This window comes from Narcine bancroftii, chromosome 6, assembly GCF_036971445.1.
Source record: "Narcine bancroftii isolate sNarBan1 chromosome 6, sNarBan1.hap1, whole genome shotgun sequence".
In the NCBI taxonomy this organism is placed as follows: domain Eukaryota; kingdom Metazoa; phylum Chordata; class Chondrichthyes; order Torpediniformes; family Narcinidae; genus Narcine; species Narcine bancroftii.
Genome location: NC_091474.1, coordinates 53857691 through 53882410, shown reverse-complemented (window position 1 = coordinate 53882410; position 24720 = coordinate 53857691). Strand labels below are relative to the sequence as shown.

The window sequence follows — 24720 nt, the reverse complement described above, 5'->3', positions numbered from 1 at the left end:
GTATTCCGGTCACCAATAACCATACTCTGGTTACTGATTCCAGAACACTGGTTACCAATCCCTGTACTCTGGTCACGGATTCCTGTACTCTGGTTACCAATCCCCATATTCTGGTCACCAATAAGCATACTCTGGTTACTGATTCCATAACACTGGTTACCAATCCTTGTCCTCTGGATACCAATCTCTGTACTCTGGTTATTGATACGTGTACTCCTGTTACCAATCCCCATACACTGGTTACCAATTACTCTACTCTGGTTACCAATTCCCATACTCTGGTTACCAATTATCTGTACTCTTATCACCAATCCCTGTAATCTGGTTACCGATTCCCTGTACTCTGGTTACTGATTTCTGTACTCTGGTCACAAATCCCCGTAACGTGGTTATTGATTCCCGTTCTCTAATTACCAATCCCTGTACTTTAGTCACCAATCCGTTTGCTCTGATTACTGATTCCCATACTCTGGTTACTGATTCCTGTACTCTGGTTTCTAATCCCCGTATTCTGGTCACAAATAAGCATACTCTGGTTACTAATTCCAGAACTCTGGTTACCAATCCTTGTACTCTGGTTACCAATCCCTGTACTCTGGTTACTGATATGTGTACTCCAGTAACCAAATGCCGTACTCTGATTACCGATTCCCGTACTCTGCTTATTGATCCCTGTACTCTGCTTACCAATCCCTGTACTCTGGTCACCAACGCTTGTACTCTGATTATTGATTCCCGTACACTGGTTACCAATCCCCGTACTCTAGTTACTGATTCCCGTACTCTGTTTATCGATCCTTGTACACTGGTTACTGATTCCTTTCCACTGGTTACCAATCCCCATATTCTGGTCACCAATCCCTGTATTCTGGTTACCAATTCCTGTACTGTGGTTACCAATTCCGTTTCCTTGGTCATCAATCCCGTACTCTCATTACCAATCGCCATAGTATGGTTTCTGATTCCCGTACTCTTCTTATTGATCCCTGTAGACTGGTTACTGATTCCCTTACACTAGTTTCTGATCCCCGCACTCTGGTTACCGATTCCCGTAAACTGTTACAAATCTCCCTACACCGATTATCGATACCCAATCTCTGCTTACAGACACCCATACTCTGGTTATCAATTCCCGTACTCTGGTTACTGATTCCCGTAAACTCTTACCAATCCTGTACTCTGATTACCGATCCCATGCTCTGCTTACAGATTCCCATACTCTGGTTACAAATCCTTGTACTCTGCTTACTGATACCAGTACTCTGGTTTAAAATCCCCATACTCTGGTTACTGATCTCTTTACACTGGTTACCAATCCCTCAACTCTGATTACCGATCCCCGTACTATGCTAACTGATTCCCATACTGTGGTTACCAATCCCTGTATTCTGGTTACTGATACGTGTACTCTGGTTACCAATCCCTGTATTCTGGTTACTGATACGTGTACTCTGGTTACCAATCCCCATACTCTGGTTACAGCTCCCGTACTCTAGTTACCAATCCCAGTACTCTGGTTACTGATTCCCGTACTCTGGTTACCAATCCCTGAACTCCAGTTAATGATTGCTGTACCATGGTTACAATTACCCGTACTCTGGTTACCTATCCCCATATTCAGGTCACCAATCACCATACTGTGGTTACCAATTCCATTACTCTGGTTATCAATCCCGCACTTTCGTTACCAATCTCCATACTCTGGTTACTGATTCCCGTACACTGGTTGCTGATTCTCTATTTAGTGATCCATGTACCATGGTTACTAATTCCTTTTCACTGATTACCAATCCCAGTACTCTGGTTACCAATCCTCGTACTCTGGTTACGAATCCCTGTTCTATGGTTACCAATTCCAGAACTCTGGTTACTGATTTCTGTAATCCAGTTAACGATCCATGTACTCTGGTTATGGATTCCTGTCTTTCTTTGGCTTGGCTTCGCGGACGAAGATTTATGGAGGGGGTAAAAGTCCATGTCAGCTGCAGGCTCGTTTGTGGCTGACAAGTCCGATGCGGGACAGGCAGACACGGTTGCAGCGGCTGCAGGGGAAAATTGGTTGGTTGGGGTTGGGTGTTGGGTTTTTCCTCCTTTGCCTTTTGTCAGTGAGGTGGGCTCTGCAGTCTTCTTCAAAGGAGGTTGCTGCCCGCCAAACTGTGAGGCGCCAAGATGCACGGTTTGAGGCGATATCAGCCCACTGGCGGTGGTCAATGTGGCAGGCACCACATTTCTTTAGGCAGTCCTTATACCTTTTCTTTGGTGCACCTCTGTCACGGTGGCCAGTGGAGAGCTCGGCACATAACACGATCTTGGGAAGGCGATGGTCCTCCATTCTGGAGACGTGACCCACCCAGCGCAGCTGGATCTTCAGCAGCATGGACTCGATGCTGTCGACCTCTGCCATCTCGAGTACTTCGACGTTAGGGATGAAAGCGCTCCAATGGATGTTGAGGATGGAGCGGAGACAACGCTGGTGGAAGTGTTCTAGGAGCCGTAGGTGATGCCGGTAGAGAACCCATGATTCGGAGCCGAACAGGAGTGTGGGTATGACAACGGCTCTGTATACGCTTATCTTTGTGAGGTTTTTCAGTTGGTTGTTTTTCCAGGCTCTTTTGTGTAGTCTTCCAAAGGCGCTATTTGCCTTGGCGAGTCTGTTGTCTATCTCATTGTCGATCCTTGCATCTGATGAAATGGTGCAGCCGAGATAGGTAAACTGGTTGACCGTTTTGAGTTTTGTGTGCCCGATGGAGATGTGGGGGGGCTGGTAGTCATGGTGGGGAGCTGGCTGATGGAGGACCTCCGTTTTCTTCAGGCTGACTTCCAGGCCAAACACTTTGGCAGTTTCCGCAAAGCAGGATGTCAAGCGCTGAAGAGCTGGCTCTGAATGGGCAACTAAAGTGGCATCGTCTGCAAAGAGTAGTTCACAGACAAGTTTCTCTTGTGTCTTGGTGTGAGCTTGCAGGCGCCTCAGATTGAAGAGACTGCCATCCGTGCGGTACTCTGGTTATGGATTCCTGCATCTGGTTACTGATTACCGTACTCTGGTTACTAATTATTGTACCCTGGTTACTAATTCCCGTACTCTGTTTATTAATCTCTGTATGCTGGTTACAGACTCCTTTACTCTGGTTATCAATCCCGCACTCTTGTTACCAATCACCGTACTCTAGTTGCTGATTCCCGTACCTTGTTTACCAATCCCCATACGCTGGTTACCGATTTCCGTACTCTGGGTACCGATCCCTGTAGTCTCGTCACCAACTCCTGTACTCTGATTACTGATTCCCATACTCTGGTTACTGATTCCTGTATTCTCATTACCAATCCCTGTACAATGTATACTGCTACCCATACTCTGGTTACCAATCATTGTATTTTGGTCACCAATCCATGTACTCTGGTTACTCATCCCCCTACTCTGTGTAATGATTCCCGTATTCTGGTTACTGATTGCCATACTCTGTTTATCGATCCCTTTACGCTGGTTACTGATTCCTTTACACTGGTTACCAATCCCCATATTCTGGTCACCAATCCCTGTATTCTGGTTACCAATCCCTGTACTGTGGTTATAATTCCGTTTCTCTGGTTATCAATCCCGTACCTTCATTACCAATCACCGTACTCTGGTTGGTAATTAGTGTACTCTGGTTACTAATTCCCGTACTCTGTTTATTAATCTCTGCACGCTGGTTACTAACTCCTTTACTCTGTTTATCAATCCCGTACTTTTGTTACCAATCACCGTACTCTAGTTACTGATTCCCGTACACTGGTTACCAATCCTCTACTCTGGTTACCGATTCCCGTACTCTGCTTATTGATCACTGTAGACTGGTTACTGATTCCTGTACTCTGTTGACTCCTGTATGCTGGTTACCAATCCTCGTACTCTTGTTACTGATTCCCGTACTCTGGTTACCAATCCACGAACTCCACTTAATGATTGCTGTTCCATTGTTTGCATTACCTGTACTCTGGTTACCAATCCCCGTACTCTGGATACCAATCCCTTTACTCTGGTTATTGATTCCCTTACTCTTGTTATCAATCCCATTACTCTCATTACCAATCCACATACTCTGGTTATGGATTGCCTTACACTGGTTACCAATCCCCCTACTCTGTGTACTGATTCCCATATTCTAGTTACTGATTCCTGTACTCTCTTTATTAATCCCTGAATGCTGGTTACTGATTCCTTTACACTGGTTACCAATACCCATACTTAGGTTACCAATCCACGTACTGTGGTTACCAATTTCATTGCTCTGGTTATCAATCTTGTACTCTCTTTACCAATCAACGTACTCTGACTACTGTTTCCCATACACTGGTTACCAATCCCCGAACACTGGTAACCGATTCCCATACTCCGTTTACTGATTTCCATACTCTATTAAATGTTTCCTGTATGATGGTTACTAATACCTTTCTACTGGTTACCAATCCCAGTACACTGGTTAACAATTCCCATACCCTGGTTACTGATTCCTGTACTCTCGTTACCGATCCCTGAACTCTGGTCACTGATTCCTGTACTCTGGTTACCAATCCCCGTATTCTGGTCACCAATAAGCGTACTCTGGTTACTGATTCCACAACACTGGTTATCAATCCTCGTACTCTGGTTACCAATCCCTGTACTCTGGTCACGGATTCCTGTACTTTGGTTACCAATCCCTGTATTCTGATCACCAATAAGCATGCCCTTGTTACTGATTCCAGATCACTGGTTACCAATCTTTGTACTCTCGTTACCAATCCCTGTTACTGATACGTGTACTCCGGTTACCAATCCCCATACTCTGGTTACCGATTACTCTACTTTGGTTACCAATTCTCATACTCTGGTTACCAATTATCTGTACTCTGATCACCAATCCCTATACTCTGGTTACCGATTCCCATGCTCTGGTTACCGATTACCTGTACTCTGGTCACCAATCCCTGTACTCTGGTTACAGATTCCTGTACTGTGGTTACTGATTCCTGTACTCTATTAACCATTCCCTGTACTCTGGTTACTGATTCCTGTACTATGGTTTACAACCCCTGTACTCTGGATACCAAACCATGTACTCTGGTTACCAATACCCGTACTCTGATTACCGATTCCCATACTCTGCTTAGAAATTCCCATACTCTGGTTAGCAATCCCCGTACTCCAGATACTGATTCCCATACTCTGGTTACCAATCCCTGTACACTGGTTACTGATTTCTGTACTCTGGTTACCAATACCCATACTCTGGTTACTGATTACTGAACACTGGTTACCAGTCCCTGTATTCTGTTTACCGATTCCCATTCTCTGGTTACTGATTCCTGTACTCTGTTTACTAATGCCCATACTCTAGTTACTGATTCCCTTTACTCTGGTCACTAATCCCTGTACTCTGGTACTGAATATTGTACTCTGGTTACCAATCCCTCTACTCTGGTTACGGATTCTCGTACTGTGGATACTAATGCCTGTTCTCTGGATACTGATTCCCATACTCTGGTTACCAATCTCTGTACTCAGATTACTGATGCCTTTAACCTGTTTACCGATTCCCGTACTCTGGTTACCAATCCCCATCTTCTGGTTACTGATTCCTTTATTCTGTTTACCAATCCCTGTACTCTGGTTGCTGATTCCCGTACTCTGATTATCAATCTCCGTGCTCTGGTTACTGATTACCATACTCTGTTTACCATTCACCATACTCTGTTTACTGATTCCCGTACTCTGGTTACCAATTCTCGTACTCTGGTTACTGATTCCTGTACCCTGGTTACCAATCCTCGTACTCTGGTTACTGATTCCCTTACTCTCATTACCAATCCCTGTACTTGGTTAATGATTCCCGTACTCTAGTCACTGATTCCCATACTCTGATTACCAGTCCCCTCACTCTGGTTACCAGTCCCCGTACTCTGGTTACTGATTCCCGTATTCTAGTTACCATCCCTGTACTCTGGTTACTGATCCCTGTACTCTGGTTACCAATCCCTGTGTTCTGGTTAGCAATCCCCTTATTCTGGTTACCAATCCCCGTACTCTGGTTACCATTCCCTGTTCTCTGGTTACCAATCCCTGTATTCTGTGTTCACCTGTTCTATTCCTTTCAGTGAACCAACAATATTTCAATTAACCTTTATTTACAGCATGGTATAATTCGATTCCATCCATTTAAATTCATACCACCCTTTTAATTCCATGCCACTCCCCTAGGTTTTGGCAGGCGGGGAGAAACCAGAGTTCCTGGGCAGAACTCATGCAGAACCAGGGTAAATGTACAAACTCCTTACAGACATCACTGGATTCGAATCCAGGTCACTGACACTGCAATAATGTTGCACTAACTGCTCTGTTAAATGTGCTGTCCCAGCCCTCGTAGGACAAACTATTTTTTTAATGAAACTGCTGCATCCTATAGGCTGCGCCATCTTGCATGTGCTTTTTAAGCCTCAATAAGCTTTAAAATACAATTAAACTCGAACTTTTTATTTTTGGATAGAATGCAGTGGTGGTTTCTGGAAACATATTGAAGAGTCCAGCCAATGAGCTCTGTCGTTCAGTGGTTAATAGCTAGTTATCTCATGGGACCCATGGAGAGATAGCAGAATGGTTGAAATATTGGCTTCGCAGAAGAAAGCAGAGGGTAATGGTGGAATGTGATTTCTCAAACTGGAGACCTGTAACTGGTGGTGTGCTGCCCGGCTTGGTGCTGGACCCATTGCTGCTTTTCATTTATATCAACTAACAGACGACATTAACCAACCTCCAATTCCCCTTAACCCCCACCCTCCGGTCTTTCTCTTTCCCTCACCATCTGTCTTCTTTCCTCCAGCTACCTAACTCCTTCCCTTTTCTTTCCTACCAGAGACTAATCTCTCCCCATTGCTGCTCAGCTTCTTTCTCTTCTCCGCTTCCATCTCCATCCATCTATCACCTCTTTTCTTTTGCACCCCATATTCCAGTTTATGTTAAGGCATCAGCACCAAGGATCCTCAAGGATTTGTGCTTAGCCCACTGCTCTACTCATTATACACCCATGACTGGGTGGCCGGGCACAATTTCAATGCCTTCTACAAATTTACAATGACACCACAGTTGTTGGCAGAATCACAAATGGTAATGAGGAAGTGTAGAGGGGGAGATAGAACAGGTCATCAAGTGGTGTTACACCAACAACCTTGCACTTAATGTCAGCAAAACCAAGGAGATAATTGTGGATTTCAGGAGGAAGTCAGGGGAACATGACCCTGTCCTCATCAAGGGCTCAATAATGGAGAGGGTCAAGAACTTCAAATTCCTGCACGTCAACATCTCCTGGATCTGTCCTGGAACCTCCATGTCGATGCAATCATGAAGAAAGCTTTTCAGCAGCTTTCCTTTATGAGGTATACTATGGAGAGCATTCTGGCTGGATGCATCACTGTCTGGTACAGAGGTGCCAACTCTCAGGACAGGAATATACTCCAGAGGGTTATTAACTCAGCCTGCAACATCACAGGCACTAGACTTCACTCCATTGAGGACATCTACATGAGGCAGTGTCTTAAAAAAGCAGCCTCTATCCTCAAAGACCCCACCACCCAGGCCCTGCCCTCTTCACTCTGCTACCATCAGGGAAAAGGTACAGGAGCCTAAAGATGAGCACTCAGCGGCACAAGGACAGCTTCTTCCCTGCTGCCATCAGATTCCTGAATAATCAATGAACCAAAGACACGATCTTTAATTATTTTTTTGTGCAGTTTTTATTTATTTTGTCAGGTGGTTTATATGAATGTATTCACTGTGACGCTGCTGCAAAACAATGGATTTCATGACTTGTTCATAACAATAAATTCTGATTCTGACTCTGACCATTTCCTTTGACTGCCAGACCCAGAGGACAGGGGTTGATTCTTGGTTGTTTTCGGAAATAGGTAGTGAACCATTAATCTCACACCATACAGAAATAGGTATTAGATGTCAGTCAGCAATGACAACACCCCTGGAGGAACAAGTAAAATCAATTCAACTGGGTCGCACATGAGGAGACCTCTTGGCTTCAGCTTGCCCTGGTGTCCAGCAAGATTTAATTGTAACCTTCTCCCCATCTTCTCTCCTCATGGAAACTCTGCAGCCCTTTGCTTGTCAATTATCCTTCTTCTCTGCCTCAAAAGTATTCAGAAACTCAGATATTCAGAGCAGTGACCCCCCTCCTCCCACCCAGTTTTAGATTTTCCCCCGAGGAAATATCCTATTCTAATCCATCCTCAGGATTTTATGATTCAATCAATTCACCCCCTCACTCTTCTAAACTCCAATGGATAAAATCTAGTCTGTCTAACTTCTCCTCATTCCAGATAACCATTCCTGTGTCCTTAGGCAAAGGCACCAGTTTTATAGAGTTATACAGCAAAGAATGGACCATTTCTCTTGGGACCAACATGCCATCTTTTTGCCCATCTCCACTAATCTCCTTTTCTGCTTTGCCTATCTAAGTCCCTGTCTAAATGTCTCCTAAACAGAGTGATTGTATCTGATTCGACCATCTCTTCTGGCAGCAAGTTCCAGCTACCAATTATGTAAAACAAAACTTGCCACACAATCTCCTACCTTAAAACTATGCCCCCTTGGCATGGTTAGCGTAACGGTTAGCACAACATCTTTATAGTGCCAACGATCAAGTGCCATTCTGTCTGTAAGGAGTTTGTACGTTCTCCCTGTGTCCTCGTGGGTTTTCTCTGGGGCCTCCAGTTTCCTTCCCTCTGTTCAAAACATATTGGGAGTGTAGGTTAATGGGGTATAAATTGGATGGTACGGACACGTGGGCCAAAATGACCTGTTACCGTGCTGTATGTCTACATTAAAAAATTGTTTTTGTTTTGTTTTTTGCTTTTGTTATCTCTGCCATGGGAAGATCATCTACCCTGACTATGGTTCCCATAATCTTATATACTCCTTCACTTTCAGGGAAACAAATCCCAGCCAATCTCTCCCCATAACTAAAGTTTGCAGTCAAGGCACATTCCTAGTGAATCTCCTCTGCATCTACTCCAGTTCAACCAGAATCTTCCAAATGCAGCCTAAACAGTGGTAAAGATGCAACCTGATATCCCAACTTTTATGTTCTTTGCCCCAACCTACATCATTCACCTTCTTCATTACCCTGTCCTGTATTTCCACCTGCAGGGAACTGTGGACGTGGACCCCAAGCCCTCTCTGTTTGTTAACATTCCTTAGTGCCCTACTAATTACTCCATGGGTCCAAGGTTTTGACTTCTGTTAAGAGCCCAAATGACCCCAAAACCCAGCAGAAATAGATATTCACCACGACAAGTAGTTACTTAGACAAAAGTTGTTTTTAATTACCTTTAAACGTGAAAACAGAATCAAACTTTAACTTGACACCATTAACTTAACTAATCCAACTTAACCCCCTTCTAATTCTAAGTGCATGTGTATTTAATGTGAGTGTAAATTTAAGAAAATACTTTGGTTCACAGTTCAATCTCACTTCTCATCCTTCCAAATTCACTGTTTGCAGGCAATTCTTATACTGTGCACAGAATTAAAAATTTGAAATGTATAAAGTTCACCAGGCTTTGGTGCTCGAAAGGTAAACGGTTACTGCTCAGGAAGGTTCTTGTAGGTTTGCAGAGAGAGATGTGTAGTTCCAAGATTTCCACCACTGAGGTACCACCTCACCTCAATGTCTTGCTGATGAAACTTGCCCCATCAGGGTTCTCCAGATGATAACCTCTTTCTTTCAGGCTATCACAGAGTTCCTTTCTGTTTCACTTATTCCAAGAGAAACATCAAACAGATAGCACTTCCAGCCGTCTGCCACTCTGGAGCTTCTGTTTCAGTTCCAACAAGGTTCTCCTGGCTTGTTACAGCTTTCTGTGTCATGCACAGTCAAAAACTCTCTCTCTCTCTCTCTCTCTCTCTCTCTCTCTCTCTCTCTATCTCTCTCTCTCTCTCTCTCTCTCTCTCTCTCTCTCTCTCTCTCTCTCTCTCTCTCTCTCTCTCTCTCTGAGACTAAAACTGCCAGGCACCATGTCCTTCTCTCTCTCACTTGCAAAACCCCTGACCTTCTCTCGCAAACAATAGGAATTAGTCTTCTGCTCCATCTGTTGTTTAAGGTAAACAATAACCTCTCAATGAGTGAGCACTTTGCAGAGAGGTCAAAAGTCTTGCAAAAATGTGCAAAACAGACAACCTGCCTCTGGTTATCTTCCAAGACAATAGTCCATTCATTTCATGACATCATTTCAATTAGCATCTACTTGTGAAATGTGGATAGCATTCTCCATAGTTTCTGTAAAGTCACCAAATATGAATTCTTCAGTATTTCAAATAAGATCTGTTTTAATGTGTGTGTATGTAACCTACTCTAATTTTACCAATTTATCTCCCAAAAACATTCCCAAATATTCCATCACACTTCCCAGAGTTCATCTCCCTGCATTTGTTGGGATTAAATTCCATCTGAAAACTTTCCATATGATTTATATTCACATGACCCTTGAGACAACCTTCCTTTATTGTCTCATCCATAAACTTTCATGCATCTTATTCTCTATATAGAATTGAATCATGAATATAAATCAGGAAAATTTTTATTTTTAAAAACATTTAGACATACAGCACGGGCCCTTTCAGCCCATGAGCCCATGCTGCCAATTACACCCAATTGACCCACACCCCCAGTATGCTTTTGAACAGAGGGAGGAAACTGGAGCACCTGGAGGAAACCTACATAGACACTGGGAGAACTCCTTACAGACAGGCAGAATTCAAAACCCTGGTCCCAATTGCTGGCTCTGTTACAGCATTGTGGTAACTACTACACCAACCATGTTGCCATTATTTAGAATATGGAACATGACAACATAGTGCAGGCCCTTCAGCCCATCTTATAGTGCTGACTTATGTAACCTTCTCCAGAGCAATCTAACTCTTCCCTACCTCACATCCATAACCTGCTATTTTTTTACATCCAATAATGTCCCAGTTATACTAGCCTCCATCATCAACATTGGCAATGTATTCCAGACACCCATCACTCTCCGTGTAACCTCTGACATCTCCCCTACTGTCACTCCAGGAAAAGGGTGCTGGTTGTCCTTCATAATCTTATTTCCCTCTTTTAAGTCCCGTCTCATCCTTCGTTCTTTATCTTAGTTCCTCTTGACTTTTAAATTTAAATGTAGACATTTCGTCCCATGAGTCTGTGCCAACCAATTTACACCCCATTAACCTACGCCCCCGGTTCATTTTGAATGGTGGGAGGAAACCGGAGCCGCTGAGGAAAACCCAAGTAAACATGGGGAGAAGGTACAGACAGCGCGGGATTTGAACCCCAGTCCCGAGCACTGGTGCTATAAAGGTGTGGCGCTAACCACTACACCATCTGTGCCTCCCCCTTTTCCTACACTGGGTCAAAGCTAGTATAGTTTGAGCATAATGGGAGTTTCCCTCTCTGTGACCAAAGAAGTTGGAACTAAAGCTCCTTCTCTGCAGCTAAACATCCTTTTCTGTTCCAAACCTTGGGTTTGGAACCTTTTGCCTCTGGTGAGGGGGAGAGGCGTTGTAAGACCTCCCTGTACCCAACACCTCTAGCCTTTCCTTGTGACCCAAGAACAGGAGCACAGGTCACACGTGTCTTCTTTGACCAGGATATGTTTCAACCTTTAATCTTGTCTGCAGTCCTGGTCTCTACAATATAAGGAGGATCTAAGGTCACACTGAAGCTGTTGCAGAGGAGATCCACCAGGAATATGGGCCCTAGATTCTGCACTGATGTTTATTGGGCACATTTAGTTTTTTGTAAGTCTGGTGTTTTAATGTTCAACATTTGGTAAAAGTCCTCAGTGGTAACAGAAGTACACTCTTTCTCTCCAGGCCATGAAGGTACTTTCCAAAAAGAAGCTGATGAAACAGCAAGGATTTCCACGTAAGTTATTTTCAACCAGCAGTCGGATTGCAGAGAACAATGTTTGCCTAAATTCCAGGTTGCGGCTGATTGCACTGACTCTAGGGTGGACTGCTGATCATTTGAGTTGAATTGTTGATTGTCAGACTACTGAGGTACTGTGAAAAACCTTGGTTTGCATGCACATCAACCTTTCCACAGTAGAGCAAGTAGTGCAAGAATTTAAATAATACAAAAGTGCAGCATTCTTTCTTCTTTGGCTTGGCTTCGCGGACGAAGATTTATGGAGGGGTTAAATGTCCATGTCAGCTGCAGGCTCGTTTGTGGCTGACAAGTCCGATGCAGGACAGGCAGACACGGTTGCAGGGGAAAATTGGTTGGTTGGGGTTGGGTGTTGGGTTTTTCCTCCTTTGTCTTTTGTCAGTGAGGTGGGCTCTGCGGTCTTCTTCAAAGGAGGTTGCTGCCCGCCGAACTGTGAGGTGCCAAGATGCACGGTTTGAGGCGATATCAGCCCACTGGCGGTGGTCAATGTGGCAGGCACCAAGAGATTTCTTTAGGCAGTCCTTGTACTAATTCTTTGGTGCACCTCTGTCACGGTGGCCAATGGAGAGCTCGCCATATAGCATGATCTTGGGAAGGCGATGGTCCTCCATTCTGGAGACGTGACCCACCCAGCGCAGCTGGATCTTCAGCAGCGTGGACTCGATTCTGTCGGCCTCTGCCATCTCGAGTACTTTGACATTAGGGATGAAGGCGCTCCAATGAATGTTGAGGATGGAGTGGGGACAACGCTGGTGGAAGCGTTCTAGGAGCCGTAGGTGATGCCGGTAGAGGACCCATGATTCGGAGCCGAACAGGAGTGTGGGTATGACAATGGCTCTGTATACGCTTATCTTTGTGAGGTTTTTCAGTTGGTTGTTTTTCCAGACTCTTTTGTGTAGTCTTCCAAAGGTGCTATTTGCCTTGGCGAGTCTGTTGTCTATCTCGTTGTCGATCCTTGCATCTGATGAAATGGTGCAGCCGAGATAGGTAAACTGGTTGACCGTTTTGAGTTTTGTGTGCCCGATGGAGATATGGGGGGGCTGGTAGTCATGGTGGGGAGCTGGCTGATAAAACTGCAGTAAAACCACAGTGCAAGGCATTTTCTTATGAGAGGCCTATTCCAGACTCTGAGAGCAGCAGGGAAGAAACCCTCTTTGGATTCTGGGGTGTGTATACATCTCCTTTGTCTTCTGCCTAATGGAAGGGGGGAGAAGAGAGTGTGACCTTTAATTTGTTGGGAGTTTCATTGGTGTGGATGGAGTTGATGGGGGTGGGATTGATGTGTGATGGACTGTACCACATTCACAAACCTCTGCAGTTTCGCAGTCTTGGGTGGAACAATTCCCGTGACAAGCAATGGTGTACTCTGACACAAGGCCTTCTCTGGTGCACCATAAAATAAAGGGATGTACCTCTGCTGGCAGAAGAGGGATAGATCAGGTGAATGTAGAGAGTCCTTTGCCCAGAGTAGGGGAATCAGTAACCAGAGGACACGAGTTTAAGGTGAGGGTGGAGAGATTTAACAGGATCCTGAGGTGTAATGATTTTACACAGCGGGTGGTTGGTGTATGGAATGGGCTGCTGGAGGAGGTGGTCGAGGGAAGTACTATTTTACACAAGAGAAAATTAGGCAGATACATGGTTAGGATGGGCTTTCAGGGATATGGGGCAAACGCAGGCAGATGGAACTACTGTGGGTGGGAAAACTTGGTCAATGTGGGCAAGTTGTGCTGCAGGGCCTGTTTCCATACTGTATGAATCTGGGTGATAATTTGCAACAGATATAATGTTGTGTGTGGTTGCTGTCAGCCTGATGATCCAGAAGGAGGATTAGGAACAATTGCCTCTGATTCAAGTTCTTCCCTCAGTGCCAGCGATGACTTACTTCCACTCCACTCCTGGAGATTGGAGGAGGCTGATAAGGCCAAGGTAGGACTTGCTGACTCTTCCACTAGGACAGCAGGTGTTTGACCAACCAGGCGGGAGAGATGGAGGGCACTGTGCATCTTCCCTGTTGCACTAGGTCTCTGTGTACTCCCACTGAATGCACCGAGTGTCCTTATCTAATCCCAAATGTTTTACGCAGCCATGGGCCCAAGATTTCCATGGAGATGTTGCAACTTGTGTCCTAGACACACTTTTCAATCTTTTCCTTGGTCTTGTGGAAAATTCCTCCCCTCACAGTGCTTGGACCTGAATGCCCATTCTTTAAAGTTTAATTTTTTTTAAATTTAGGCATATAGAATAGCAACAGACCATCTCAGCCCATGAATCCGCACCCAATCAACCTGCATCCCTGGTACATTTTGAACAGTCGGAGGAAACCAGAGCCCCTGGAGAAAACCCACATAGACACGGGGAGAACATTCAAACCTTTTATAGACAGTGCGGGATTCAAATCCCTGTCCTGGTTACTGGTGCTGTAATGGTGTTGCAATACTGTTATGTTCCATCCCAATGCCAACCAATGCCAACCATGCTGCCCCAATGCCAACCATGCCTCTCCAATGCCAACCATGTTGCCCCAACACTAACTGTGCTGTCCCAATGCCAACTGTGCTGCCCCTATGACAACCATGCCACCCCATGACAACTGTGCCACCCCAATGCCAAATGTGCTGCCCCAACACCAACTGTGCTACCCCAACACCAACTGTTCTGCCCCATAGACAACCGTGCTGCCCCAATGCCAACTGTGCCACCAAATGCCAGGCATGCTACCCAATACCAAATGTGCCACTCCAACACCAACCGTTCTACCCCTTTGTTAAGGATGAGTTTGGCTATTGTGAGAAATGATGTAAGATCGGAGGAGCAAAATGTTGAATCCATCAGGGTAGAGATTAGTAAAGGGAAAAAAAAATCACTGGTAGGAGTTGTCTCTCGACCACCCAATAATAACATTACAGTGGCACAGGCAATAAACCAAGAAATATCAGAGGCATGTACAGATGGAACAGCAGCTATTGTGGGGGACTTTAACATGCACATCAACTGGGTGAATCAGGTTGGTCGAGGTAGCCATGAGGAGGTTTTCATAGAATACATACATGATGGGTTTCTTGAACAGCATATACTGAACCTACAAGGGAACATGTTGTCTTGGATCTGATCCTTTGTGATCCTTTGCAATGACACGGGTAAAATTAGTGAACTTATAGTTTGGAATCCTCTTGCAAAGAGTGATCACAGTATGACTGAGTTTCTCATATTAGTGGAGGGTAAAATAGTTCAGTTTAAATGCAGTGTGTTTTGCCTAAACAAGGGAAATTACAAGGGGATGAGGGAGGAGTTGGCCAGGGTAGGCTGCGTATGCAGAATATACAGAGGGATGGTTGAAGAGCAGTGGAAGACTTTCTGAGATTTTACATGGTGCTAAACAAAAGTATATTCCAGTTAAAAGCAAGGACAGTCAGAGTGGGGACAGCTAGACTTAGATAACTCTGGAAATAGAGGAAGGCATCAAACTAAAAGCTGTGCTTACAAAGTCACCAAGAGCTGTGCGAAACGAGAAGATTGGGGAATCTATAAAAAGCCACGAAGAATCCTGAGGTGAGCAATAAAGAGAGGGAAAGTAGACTATGAAAAAGATTAGAACAAAATATAAAAATGGACTGGAAGACATTTTGCTGTATTTGGTGGATCCTAATGTTTCTCTGCCAGCACTTCAAGATTCCTTAGAGATTTATGATCAATTATCTGGTTATAAGGTTAATTGGACTAAAAGTGAAATTTTATCAATTAGTAAAGATGATTATTCAATGTTTAGAAATATTACGAATTTGAAGTGGACGAATCAAATTAAATATTTGGGAATTAATGTTAATACTGACTACCAAAATTTATATTCACTTAATTATCTTACTTTAATGAAGAAGATTAAGGCAGATTTAGTTAAATGGAAAGATTTACCTTTGGGTTTATTAGGAAAAATTAATACTATAAAAATGAATATTTTTCCTCGTATACAATATTTATTTCAATCAATTCCTTTTTGTTTACAAAAAAGATTTTTTAAGGATTTATATAAAGTAATTAGGGATTTTTTGTGGAAAGGAAAATTTCCTAGGGTGGCGTTGAAAAAATTGATGTGGGATTTTCAATTTGGGGGGTTACGGCTACCTAACTTTCAATTTTATTATGAAGCAGCTCAATTTAGATTTCTTAGCGCATTAATGGCCACACAAGATACGTCTAGTTGGGCACAGATAGAATTGGCAGTTATTTCTGAAAAATTTTCAAATGAATTTTTATTTCGATGGAATAAAAATTTGTTATGAACTTATGATGTACCAATATTGAAACATTTAATGAATTTATGGACAAGTAAATTACATAAAATGGGATTGAAAAATAAGTGGTCGGGAAGATTACCATTATATAATAATCAACTTGTTCCTTTCACAGTATCTAATACTATTTTGAAACAATGGGAGGAGAAAGGAATACATAATTTATCTGACTGTTTTTTAGAAGGTCATTTTTGTTCTTTTGTAGAATTGCAAAAGAGATTTGATATAAGTGGTTATTCTATATTTGTGTATTATCAGTTAAGATCTTTTGTAAAACAGGTATGCGGTCATCAAATGAATTTACTGTCTGAAACTGATTTTGAGAAATATGTGCTCTCATTTCCAAATAAGGGTTATATATCAGGTTTGTATCGTATTTTGTTGGAAAGTGAAAGTAAAATAGATTGGGATAAAGATAAAATGAAATGGGAAAAAGATTTAAGTTTAACAATAACTGAAGAAGATTGGTCTGAAATCTGCCTTAATAGTGTTCGAAAATTGATTAATGCTAGATTGGCGATGATTAATTATAGTTTTATACATCAATTATATTTAACACCCGAAAAATTTAAAAAATTTGGTTTTAGTAAGTCAGATCTTTGTTTTTGTTGTGATCATGTTTCTGGTACTTTTTTACATGCTGTTTGGTTGTGTGATTGGTTACAACAATTTTGGAAAGGTATTCAATCTGTATTTAATAATCTATATAATCTTCATATTGTATTAGACCCTGATATATTTTTATTAGGGAATATGCAACCGTTGATTGATTTAGAATTAGATAATTACCAGATCTCTTTTATTTACTTAGCGCTGGCAGTGGCCAAGAAATGTATAGCGATTACTTGGAAGAATAGAAATGTATTGTCTTTAGATAGGTGGTATTCAGAGATCTCGAGTACTCGAGATGGCAGAGGTCGACAGCATCGAGTCCACGCTGCTGAAGATCCAGCTGCGCTGGGTGGGTCACGTCTCCAGAATGGAGGACCATCGCCTTCCCAAGATCGTGTTATATGGTGAGCTCTCCACTGGCCACCGTGACAGAGGTGCACCAAAGAAAAGGTACAAGGACTGCCTAAAGAAATCTCTTGGTGCCTGCCACATTGACCACCGCCAGTGGGCTGATATCGCCTCAAACCGTGCATCTTGGCGCCTCACAGTTTGGCGGGCAGCAACCTCCTTTGAAGAAGACCGCAGAGCCCACCTCACTGACAAAAGACAAAGGAGGAAAAACCCAACACCCAACCCCAACCAACCAATTTTCCCCTGCAGCCGCTGCAACCGTGTCTGCCTGTCCCGCATCGGACTGGTCAGCCACAAACGAGCCTGAAGCTGACGTGGACTTTTACCCCCTCCATAAATCTTCGTCCGCGAAGCCAAGCCAAAGAAGAGATTAAGAGATGAAGATTTGTTTGGTTATGGAAAGAATATCTTTTTCTATACAAGTTAAGATGTATTTTTATGAGTTAAAGTGGACCCAATTTATTGATTATATACAATTTAAATAAGGTTGAATTAATCATTTTTTTTCTTTAAATAAACTTTTTTTATTATATATTTTTTCTATATATATGTTTTTTTTCTTTCTTTTTTTCTTTTCTTTTTTTAGTTTTTTTATTATTAGTTGTTTTTTTTCATTTAAGTTCTTTTTGTTTTTGTTTTTTATATATATTCTTATATAAAAAAAATTTTTTTGGATTAATAATTAATACTTAATTAATTCTTTTGGGTTTTTTATATATATATCGATCTTTTTTTAAGATATATATTTTTTATTTTTTTATTATACTAATAGTATTAATTCTTCACTCTTTATCATGGGGGTGGGGAGGGGAGGTTTAGGGGTTAAAAATAGTTTTTTATTAGTCTTAGTTTTTAGTTGTTAGGGGGAGATGCCAAGATTGGTATTGTATAAACTATGTTACTTTGTACTTGTATTACTTTATTTTGTATTTTTTCTGTACGTGAATTACTTACTTTCTTCATATGTTAAAATTAATAAATAAAGTTTTGAAAAAAAAATATATAAAAATGGACTAAAAGTTTTTATAATGACATGGTGGCTGAAGTTAAGGTTGGTACTTGGCGGATGAGAGGGGGGTTTGATAATGGGTCATGAGAAAATGACTGAGCCTTTGAATGTGTCGACTATTTTGTGTCAGTCTTCATGGGGGAGGTCACGTTGAACATGCCAAAAACAAATGTTATGGATGTAATGGGAGGTGAGGTCTCGGATGTAATAGCTATCAGTCTATCGCTGAAGAGGACATACTCCAAAATCTTGAGGTTCGAAAGATAGATAGATGCATCTTTATGCATCCCCTGGCCCTGATGGAATGCATCCCAGAGTACTAAAAGAAATAGTAGGTTATGGTCAAGGCTTTGGTGATAATTTACCAAAATTCTCTGGGCTGTGGGCAGGTCTCGGTGGATGGGAAGATGGCGAATGTCACACCACTATTCAAACAGGATGTAGGCAAAAGGCAGGGAACAATTAGCCAGTTAGTTTCACCTCTGTAGTTGGGAAAATGCTTGAAGTTGTCAATAAAGAAGGAAGAGAGAGAAATCTGGAGCAAAATGGATCCATCAGGCAGATGCAGCATGGATTCAGCAAAGGCAGGTCCTGTTTGACCAAGTTACTGGAGTTCTTTGAGAATGAATTAGAGCATGGATCAGTATGCTGTTGTGGCCATTACTGAAACTTGGCTGGAGAAAGGGCAGGATTGGCTAATGCAGGTTCTGCAGTTTATGTGTTTTTAAAAGAGAGGGGAGTAGTATTATTGGTCAGGGCTATAGAAAGGGAGGATGCAGCAGAGGGAGTGACCACTGTGGGTAGAAGTCAGAAATAGGAAGGGAGCTATCACTGTGCTGGGAGTTGTCCATAGGCCCTCAAATAGCTCTTGGGACACTGAAGAGCAGATAAGCAGGCAGATTTTGGAATGATGCGAGAAATGCAGGGTTATAGTTAAGGGTGATTTCAACTTCTCTAATATTGACTGCAAGAGGGTTAGATGGGGCTGAATTTGTCAGGTGTGTACAAGAAGGATTCCTGACACAGTCTGTGGACCAGCCGACGAGAGGAGAGGCCAGACTGGATCTGGTTCTGGGGAATGAACCTGGGCAGGTGGCGGACCTCTCGGTGGGGGAACATTTTGGTAAGAGTGGCCACAACTCCCTTAGCTTCAACATAGCCATGGAAAAGGATAGAAACAGTTAAATTGGGAAAGTGTACATCTGGGGAAGGGCTAATTATGAAGGGATGAGGCAGGAACTAGTGAGAGTAAATTGGAAACAGATGTTTACGGGTGAAAACACAGAAGTAAAGTGGAGGAGGTTTAGGGTTCAGGATAGGTTTGTCCCACTAGGACAAGGAAAAGATGGTAGGAAAGGAAACTGTGGCTGATAAAACAGGTCAGGCAACAAGAAGAAGAAGGAAACATACATTGGATATAGGAAGCAGGAAACAGGAAGGGCTCATGAAAAGTATATGGTAGCCAGGAAGGAGCTTAAGAAAGGACTTAGGAGAGTTTGAAGAGGGCATGAGAAGGCCTTGGGATTAAGGAGAACCACAAGGTGTTCAATGTGTATGTGAAGAACAGAAGGATGACGAGAATGAAGTTGGGACCACTAAAAGAAAAGGCAGGCAACATGTGCCTGGAGGCATAGGAGATTTAGGTTTCAGGTACTGCTCCATCTTTCTTGAAAATTTATAGTTCATGAAATTTATGCAGCTGTAGCGGCGGCTACACTGCACCCACAATAACACACACAACCAGATGGGTTGAGCTCAGTGAGCAGACTAGTTTATTGCAGGCTGCTGGGCTGCACTTATACTCTGTGATAGTACAGATATATCACCAGAGCGGTTACACTGGCTCTCCGGTCTAAAGGTCTCCCCACCTCTCACTGGCAGGAGGTTCTTACTAGTGCCTTACACTCCATCCGCTCCCTCCTATGTACTGCAACAAATGCCACCCCCCACGAAAGGATGTTCCTTTTCCCGAGGAAATCCGAATCAGGAACCACTGTACCGGCATGCCTCACCGTCTCTGGCCCCGTCCTTTTGCGATGCCACGTCCGGCACTCAAAGAACGACCCCTGGGTCGACCGAGTGACTCTACTCCACGCGAACCCACATTACGCCTACATTGAGTTCCCAGACGGGCGAGAGGACACTGTTTCGGTGCGGGACCTAGCTCAGGATGCGGTAGACCCAGCAAACCCCCCAACCCAACCTTCCCCAACTCTTTATTCCCCAGGCCCCGTGCCGCAACAGAAGGACCAACAGCACCCCAACGACCTGAGCCACCCTGCCGACAACACGACTGGGAAATTGAGCGACGGAGCAGTCGCACCACGGCACCACGGCGGTCACGCCAGATGGTCATACCCCCTGACCACTACAGTCCTTGACCTACCCCTTCCTTTCATTCTCTCCCTCGTTTTTGTTTTTTTTTCCAGGGTCAGTTCTCCAAGAAGGGGTGAATGTGATAGTACAGATCTATCACCAATGTACATAGTGTATATAGTTACTGTATCTAGACTGTGCTTACAGCGATTGGCTGAGAGCTAAGCCACACCTATTGTCTGGGCCTCAAAGGGTTGTGTCCCTAGCCAGGTCGGATCATTCCGGACTGGTTGGCCACCTGTGAAGAGCTCCTGTGTTTTGCTAATAAAAGCCTTGGTTTGGATCAACAAGTCTTTGATTCTTTCAACGAGCTCTACATAATCCCAGCCTGGACCTGGCTGAGAACTGTGCTGGAGGGCGCTGACGTCACCCGGGCATCACGTGGTCCCCCAGCGCGGGTTTCTGAGTCCCGTGCTGGAAGGAAGGGAAACCCATGACGGCGCCATTTTGGCCAGCTGACCTGCCACTTGGCTTATAAGCAGGGTCGTTTTCGCCTGCCTCGTGGTGAGCCACCACACAGCCCTCCCCAGAACCGGCACCAATATCCTTTTTCACCAGGCAACCTCTCTTCTTGGGCTGGGCAATGACCATGGGCTTGGTGGGATCGAGGTGCGCTGGCTTCAACCTGTCCATGGTAAACAGCTCTCGCCTGATGCCAATGTTCAGCATGAATGTTGAGCCGGAATGCTGCACAACCCTGTACAGCCCCTCGTATGGTCGCTCCAGAGGTGCCGCAGTCAGGCCTGCCAAACGAAAACGTACTCTGCGGAAAGCAGTTCGCTGGGAATGTGAGACGTGCGGGTGCCATGCCTGCACGGCGGTGGGGGATCGAACAAGTCCAAGCATCCCCTGAGGTGAGGAAGTAGTTCATGTGGCGACCACTGGGGATTGTGAGGTGCATTGACGAACTCACCAGGTAGTTCCAGCGGCGTACTGTAGACCAGCTCAGCTAATGACGCCTGCAGATCTTCCTTGGGAGTGGAGCGGATGCCCAGGAGCACCCAAGGCAGTTCATCCGCCCAGTCAGGGACAGTGAGGCAGGCCATGAGTGCCGACTTAAGGTGATGGTGCAGAAGTTTGACCAGTCCATTAGCCTGCGGGTGGTAGGCCGTGGTGCGGTGTAGGTGGATCCCCAACCTGTTGGCGAGCTGTGCCCAGAGTGCAGATGTGAACTGGGAACCCCAGTCGCTGGTGAGGTGACCCGGGACGCCGAACCGGGTGACCCAGCCACGCAACAGTGCTTGGGAGCAGAAGTCAGTGGAGCCATCTGGCATCGGGATCGCCTCGGGCCAGCAAGTGGTGCGGTCCACCACCGTAAACAGGTAACGGTTGCCCCGGGAAATGGGTAAGGGCTCAATGATGTCCACATGAATGTGGCTGAACCGTTCCCGGACGTGCTCGAACTCCTATACGGGTGCCCTAGTGTGCCGGTGCACCTTGGATGATTGGCAATGTGTGCATGTTCTGGCCCAGCCCGCGATCTGCTTCTGCAGCCCATGCCAGACGACTGTTCTACCACCTTCCAGACCGTGGACCTGATGGATGGATGTGAAAGGTCGTGGATGTGACAGAAGACCTGCCTGCACCACTGCTGGGCAGCCACTGGCTGCAGGGTGCCCAAGGAGATATCGCACAGGATGGTGCCTTCTCCGTTCGGAGTCAGGAGGTCTCGGAACCGCAGGCCGGTGATGGGGGTCTTGAAGGCCCTCATCTCCTCATCACATTCCTGGTCCTGGGCGAGATAGTCGAAGTCAAGGCTGGGCATCAGTGCGCAGATGGCCAGTCGCAAGAGTGCATCGGCAACCACATTGTCCTTCCCTGCCTTGTGCTGAATGTTGGTGGTAAACTCTGACACAAAGGAGAGGTGACGCTGCTGGTGCCACGCCTGAGTGAGGGGGTTTGTGATCGGTGAAAATGGTAAAAGTCCTCCTCTCCAAAAAATAGCGGAAATGCCACACTGCCAGGTACATGCTCAGTAACTCGCAGTTGAAGGCACTATACTTGCGTTCCGGTTGGCAGAGCAGGTGCCTACGGCTTCCAATGTCCATTCACCTGCTGCTCCAGGGTGGCACCGATGGCTGTGGCAGAGGGATTGACAGAGAGAGCCATATGCAGGTCGGTGTGTGGATGGGCAAGCATGGCGGCCTTTGCGAGGGCATCCTTGGTTGCCTCGAATGCGGTGTAGGCTTCTGGGTTCCAAGTGAGCGTCTTGTGCTTGGCTGTGATGAGGGCGAACAGCGGCTGCATGATGTACGCAGCTCCCGGGATAAAGCGGTTGTAAAAGTTGACGATACCCGCGAACTCCTGCAACCCCTTGAGACTGTCCGGGTTTGGCAACTCCCTGATATCGGCGACCTTCACAGCAGCAGGCGTGGCTCCTTCGGCCATGATGGTATGGCCCAGAAACTGCATGGACTCCTTCCCGAACTGTCACTTGGCTGGGTTGATAGTAAGGCCGAAGTCAGCCAGCCGGGAGAAAAGGGCACGTAGCTGGGCCTTGTGTTCCACCCAGTCCTTGCTGGTGACGAGGATGTTGTCCAAATGAATAAAGATGAAATCCAAGTCCCTGCCCACAGAGTCCATGAGGCGCTGGAAAGTCTGAGTGGTGTTCTTGAGCCGAACTGCATCTGCAGGAATTCGAACAAGCCAAAGAGGGTGATAATGGCCTTCTTGGGTATGTCCTTGGGGTGCACCGGGATCTGGTGATATCCGCGCATAAGTTTAACCTTGGAGAAGACCTTCGCACCATGCAGGTTGGCCGTAAAGTCTTGGATGTGAGGGATGGGGTAACGGTCAGGAACGGTTGCCTCGTTGAGCCGTTTATAGTCTCCGCAGGGACGCCAGCCACCGGATGCTTTTGGGAATAAGTGGAGCGGCAAGGCCCATGAGCTGTCAGACCACCGAATGATCCCCAGCTCCAACAGGTGTGAAAACTCCTCCTTCGCTACCTGGAGCTTGTCAGGCGGGAGCCGGCGTGCCTTGGTGTAAACCGGTGGGCCCTGGGTGGGTATATGGTGGAACACCCCTTGGCCTGGCGAGGCAGCAGAAAACTGTGGCTTGAGGAGTGTCGGGAACTCATCCGGGATTCTCTGGAACTCATCTCAAGTCATGCTGATCATGGCCATTTGCGGTTACTCCGAGCGGGAGGCTTCAAGGAGAATGGCCTGGAAGGTACGGGTGTCCACCAGGCGCCCACCTCAAATGTCCACCAGAAGCCCGTGTGCGATGAGGAAGTCTGCACCCAGGAAGGCAGTTGGGAGGGACGAGAAGGTTAACCTCCATGCAAAATTCCATTGGCCGATCTGGAAGTGGACTGTCTTGCCTCCATACGTCCGGATTGCCATTGCGTTGGCTGCACGGAGGGGAGGTCCACGAGGTCGGCTCCTGGACTCGACGGCCGTGGCCAGGATGGCATTGATCTGGGCTCCAGTGTCAATGAGGAACCGCCGGCCACTGACTGAGTCCCGCAGGTAGGGGATGCTCTGTCCTTAGCCAGCCGCCACAGCCATTAACAGCGGCCGGCGTGGTCGTATCCCTGGAATGAGCAGGGCTGACGACACTTCTGAGCCTTGGCTCCCCAGCCCTGGTGGTAGAAGCAGAGGCCTGAAGCGGATGCTGTGGCCTTGGTTATGCTCTTGGCAGCCCCTGTATGGGCCGGGTGCTCTACTGCAGTGCTAGGGATGGGCTTGGCATGGTCGTGCCTGTGCCTCGTGACATGCTGGACCACTGAGCCCTACAGGAATCGAGCGAGCCAAAGCTCTTGGGCGCTCTGGGCGACATTCCTCGGGTCGGTGAAGCTCTCCTGGACCAGCAGTGGCCGGATATTCCCGGGCATATGGTCGAGGAAGATGCGCTCGAAGTTGGTGTGCTCACCCATGAGCACGAGCATCTTGTCCATCAGTTCCATCAGGGACCTGTCTCCCAAGGCATCGAGGTGCAGCATCCGAACGGCACACTGCTGTCTGGATAGTCTGAGGGACTTGGTAAGCACTCACTTGATGGTCTCATATTTGTCCTCGGCGGGTGGGTGCTGAACAAGGTGCAGCACATGTCTGGCGGT

At 45.6% G+C, this 24720-nt stretch overlaps 1 protein-coding gene across 1 annotated transcript in view; it reads left to right on the top strand.

The window, feature by feature from the left end:
- Positions 1-24720, top strand: part of camkk1a (calcium/calmodulin-dependent protein kinase kinase 1, alpha a) — a 351599-nt gene that overhangs the window by 267897 nt on the left and 58982 nt on the right. The window contains exon 7 of the mRNA XM_069888054.1: positions 11888-11939. Coding sequence (XP_069744155.1) covers positions 11888-11939 — 52 coding nt within the window. The remainder of the gene's footprint in view (positions 1-11887; positions 11940-24720) is intronic.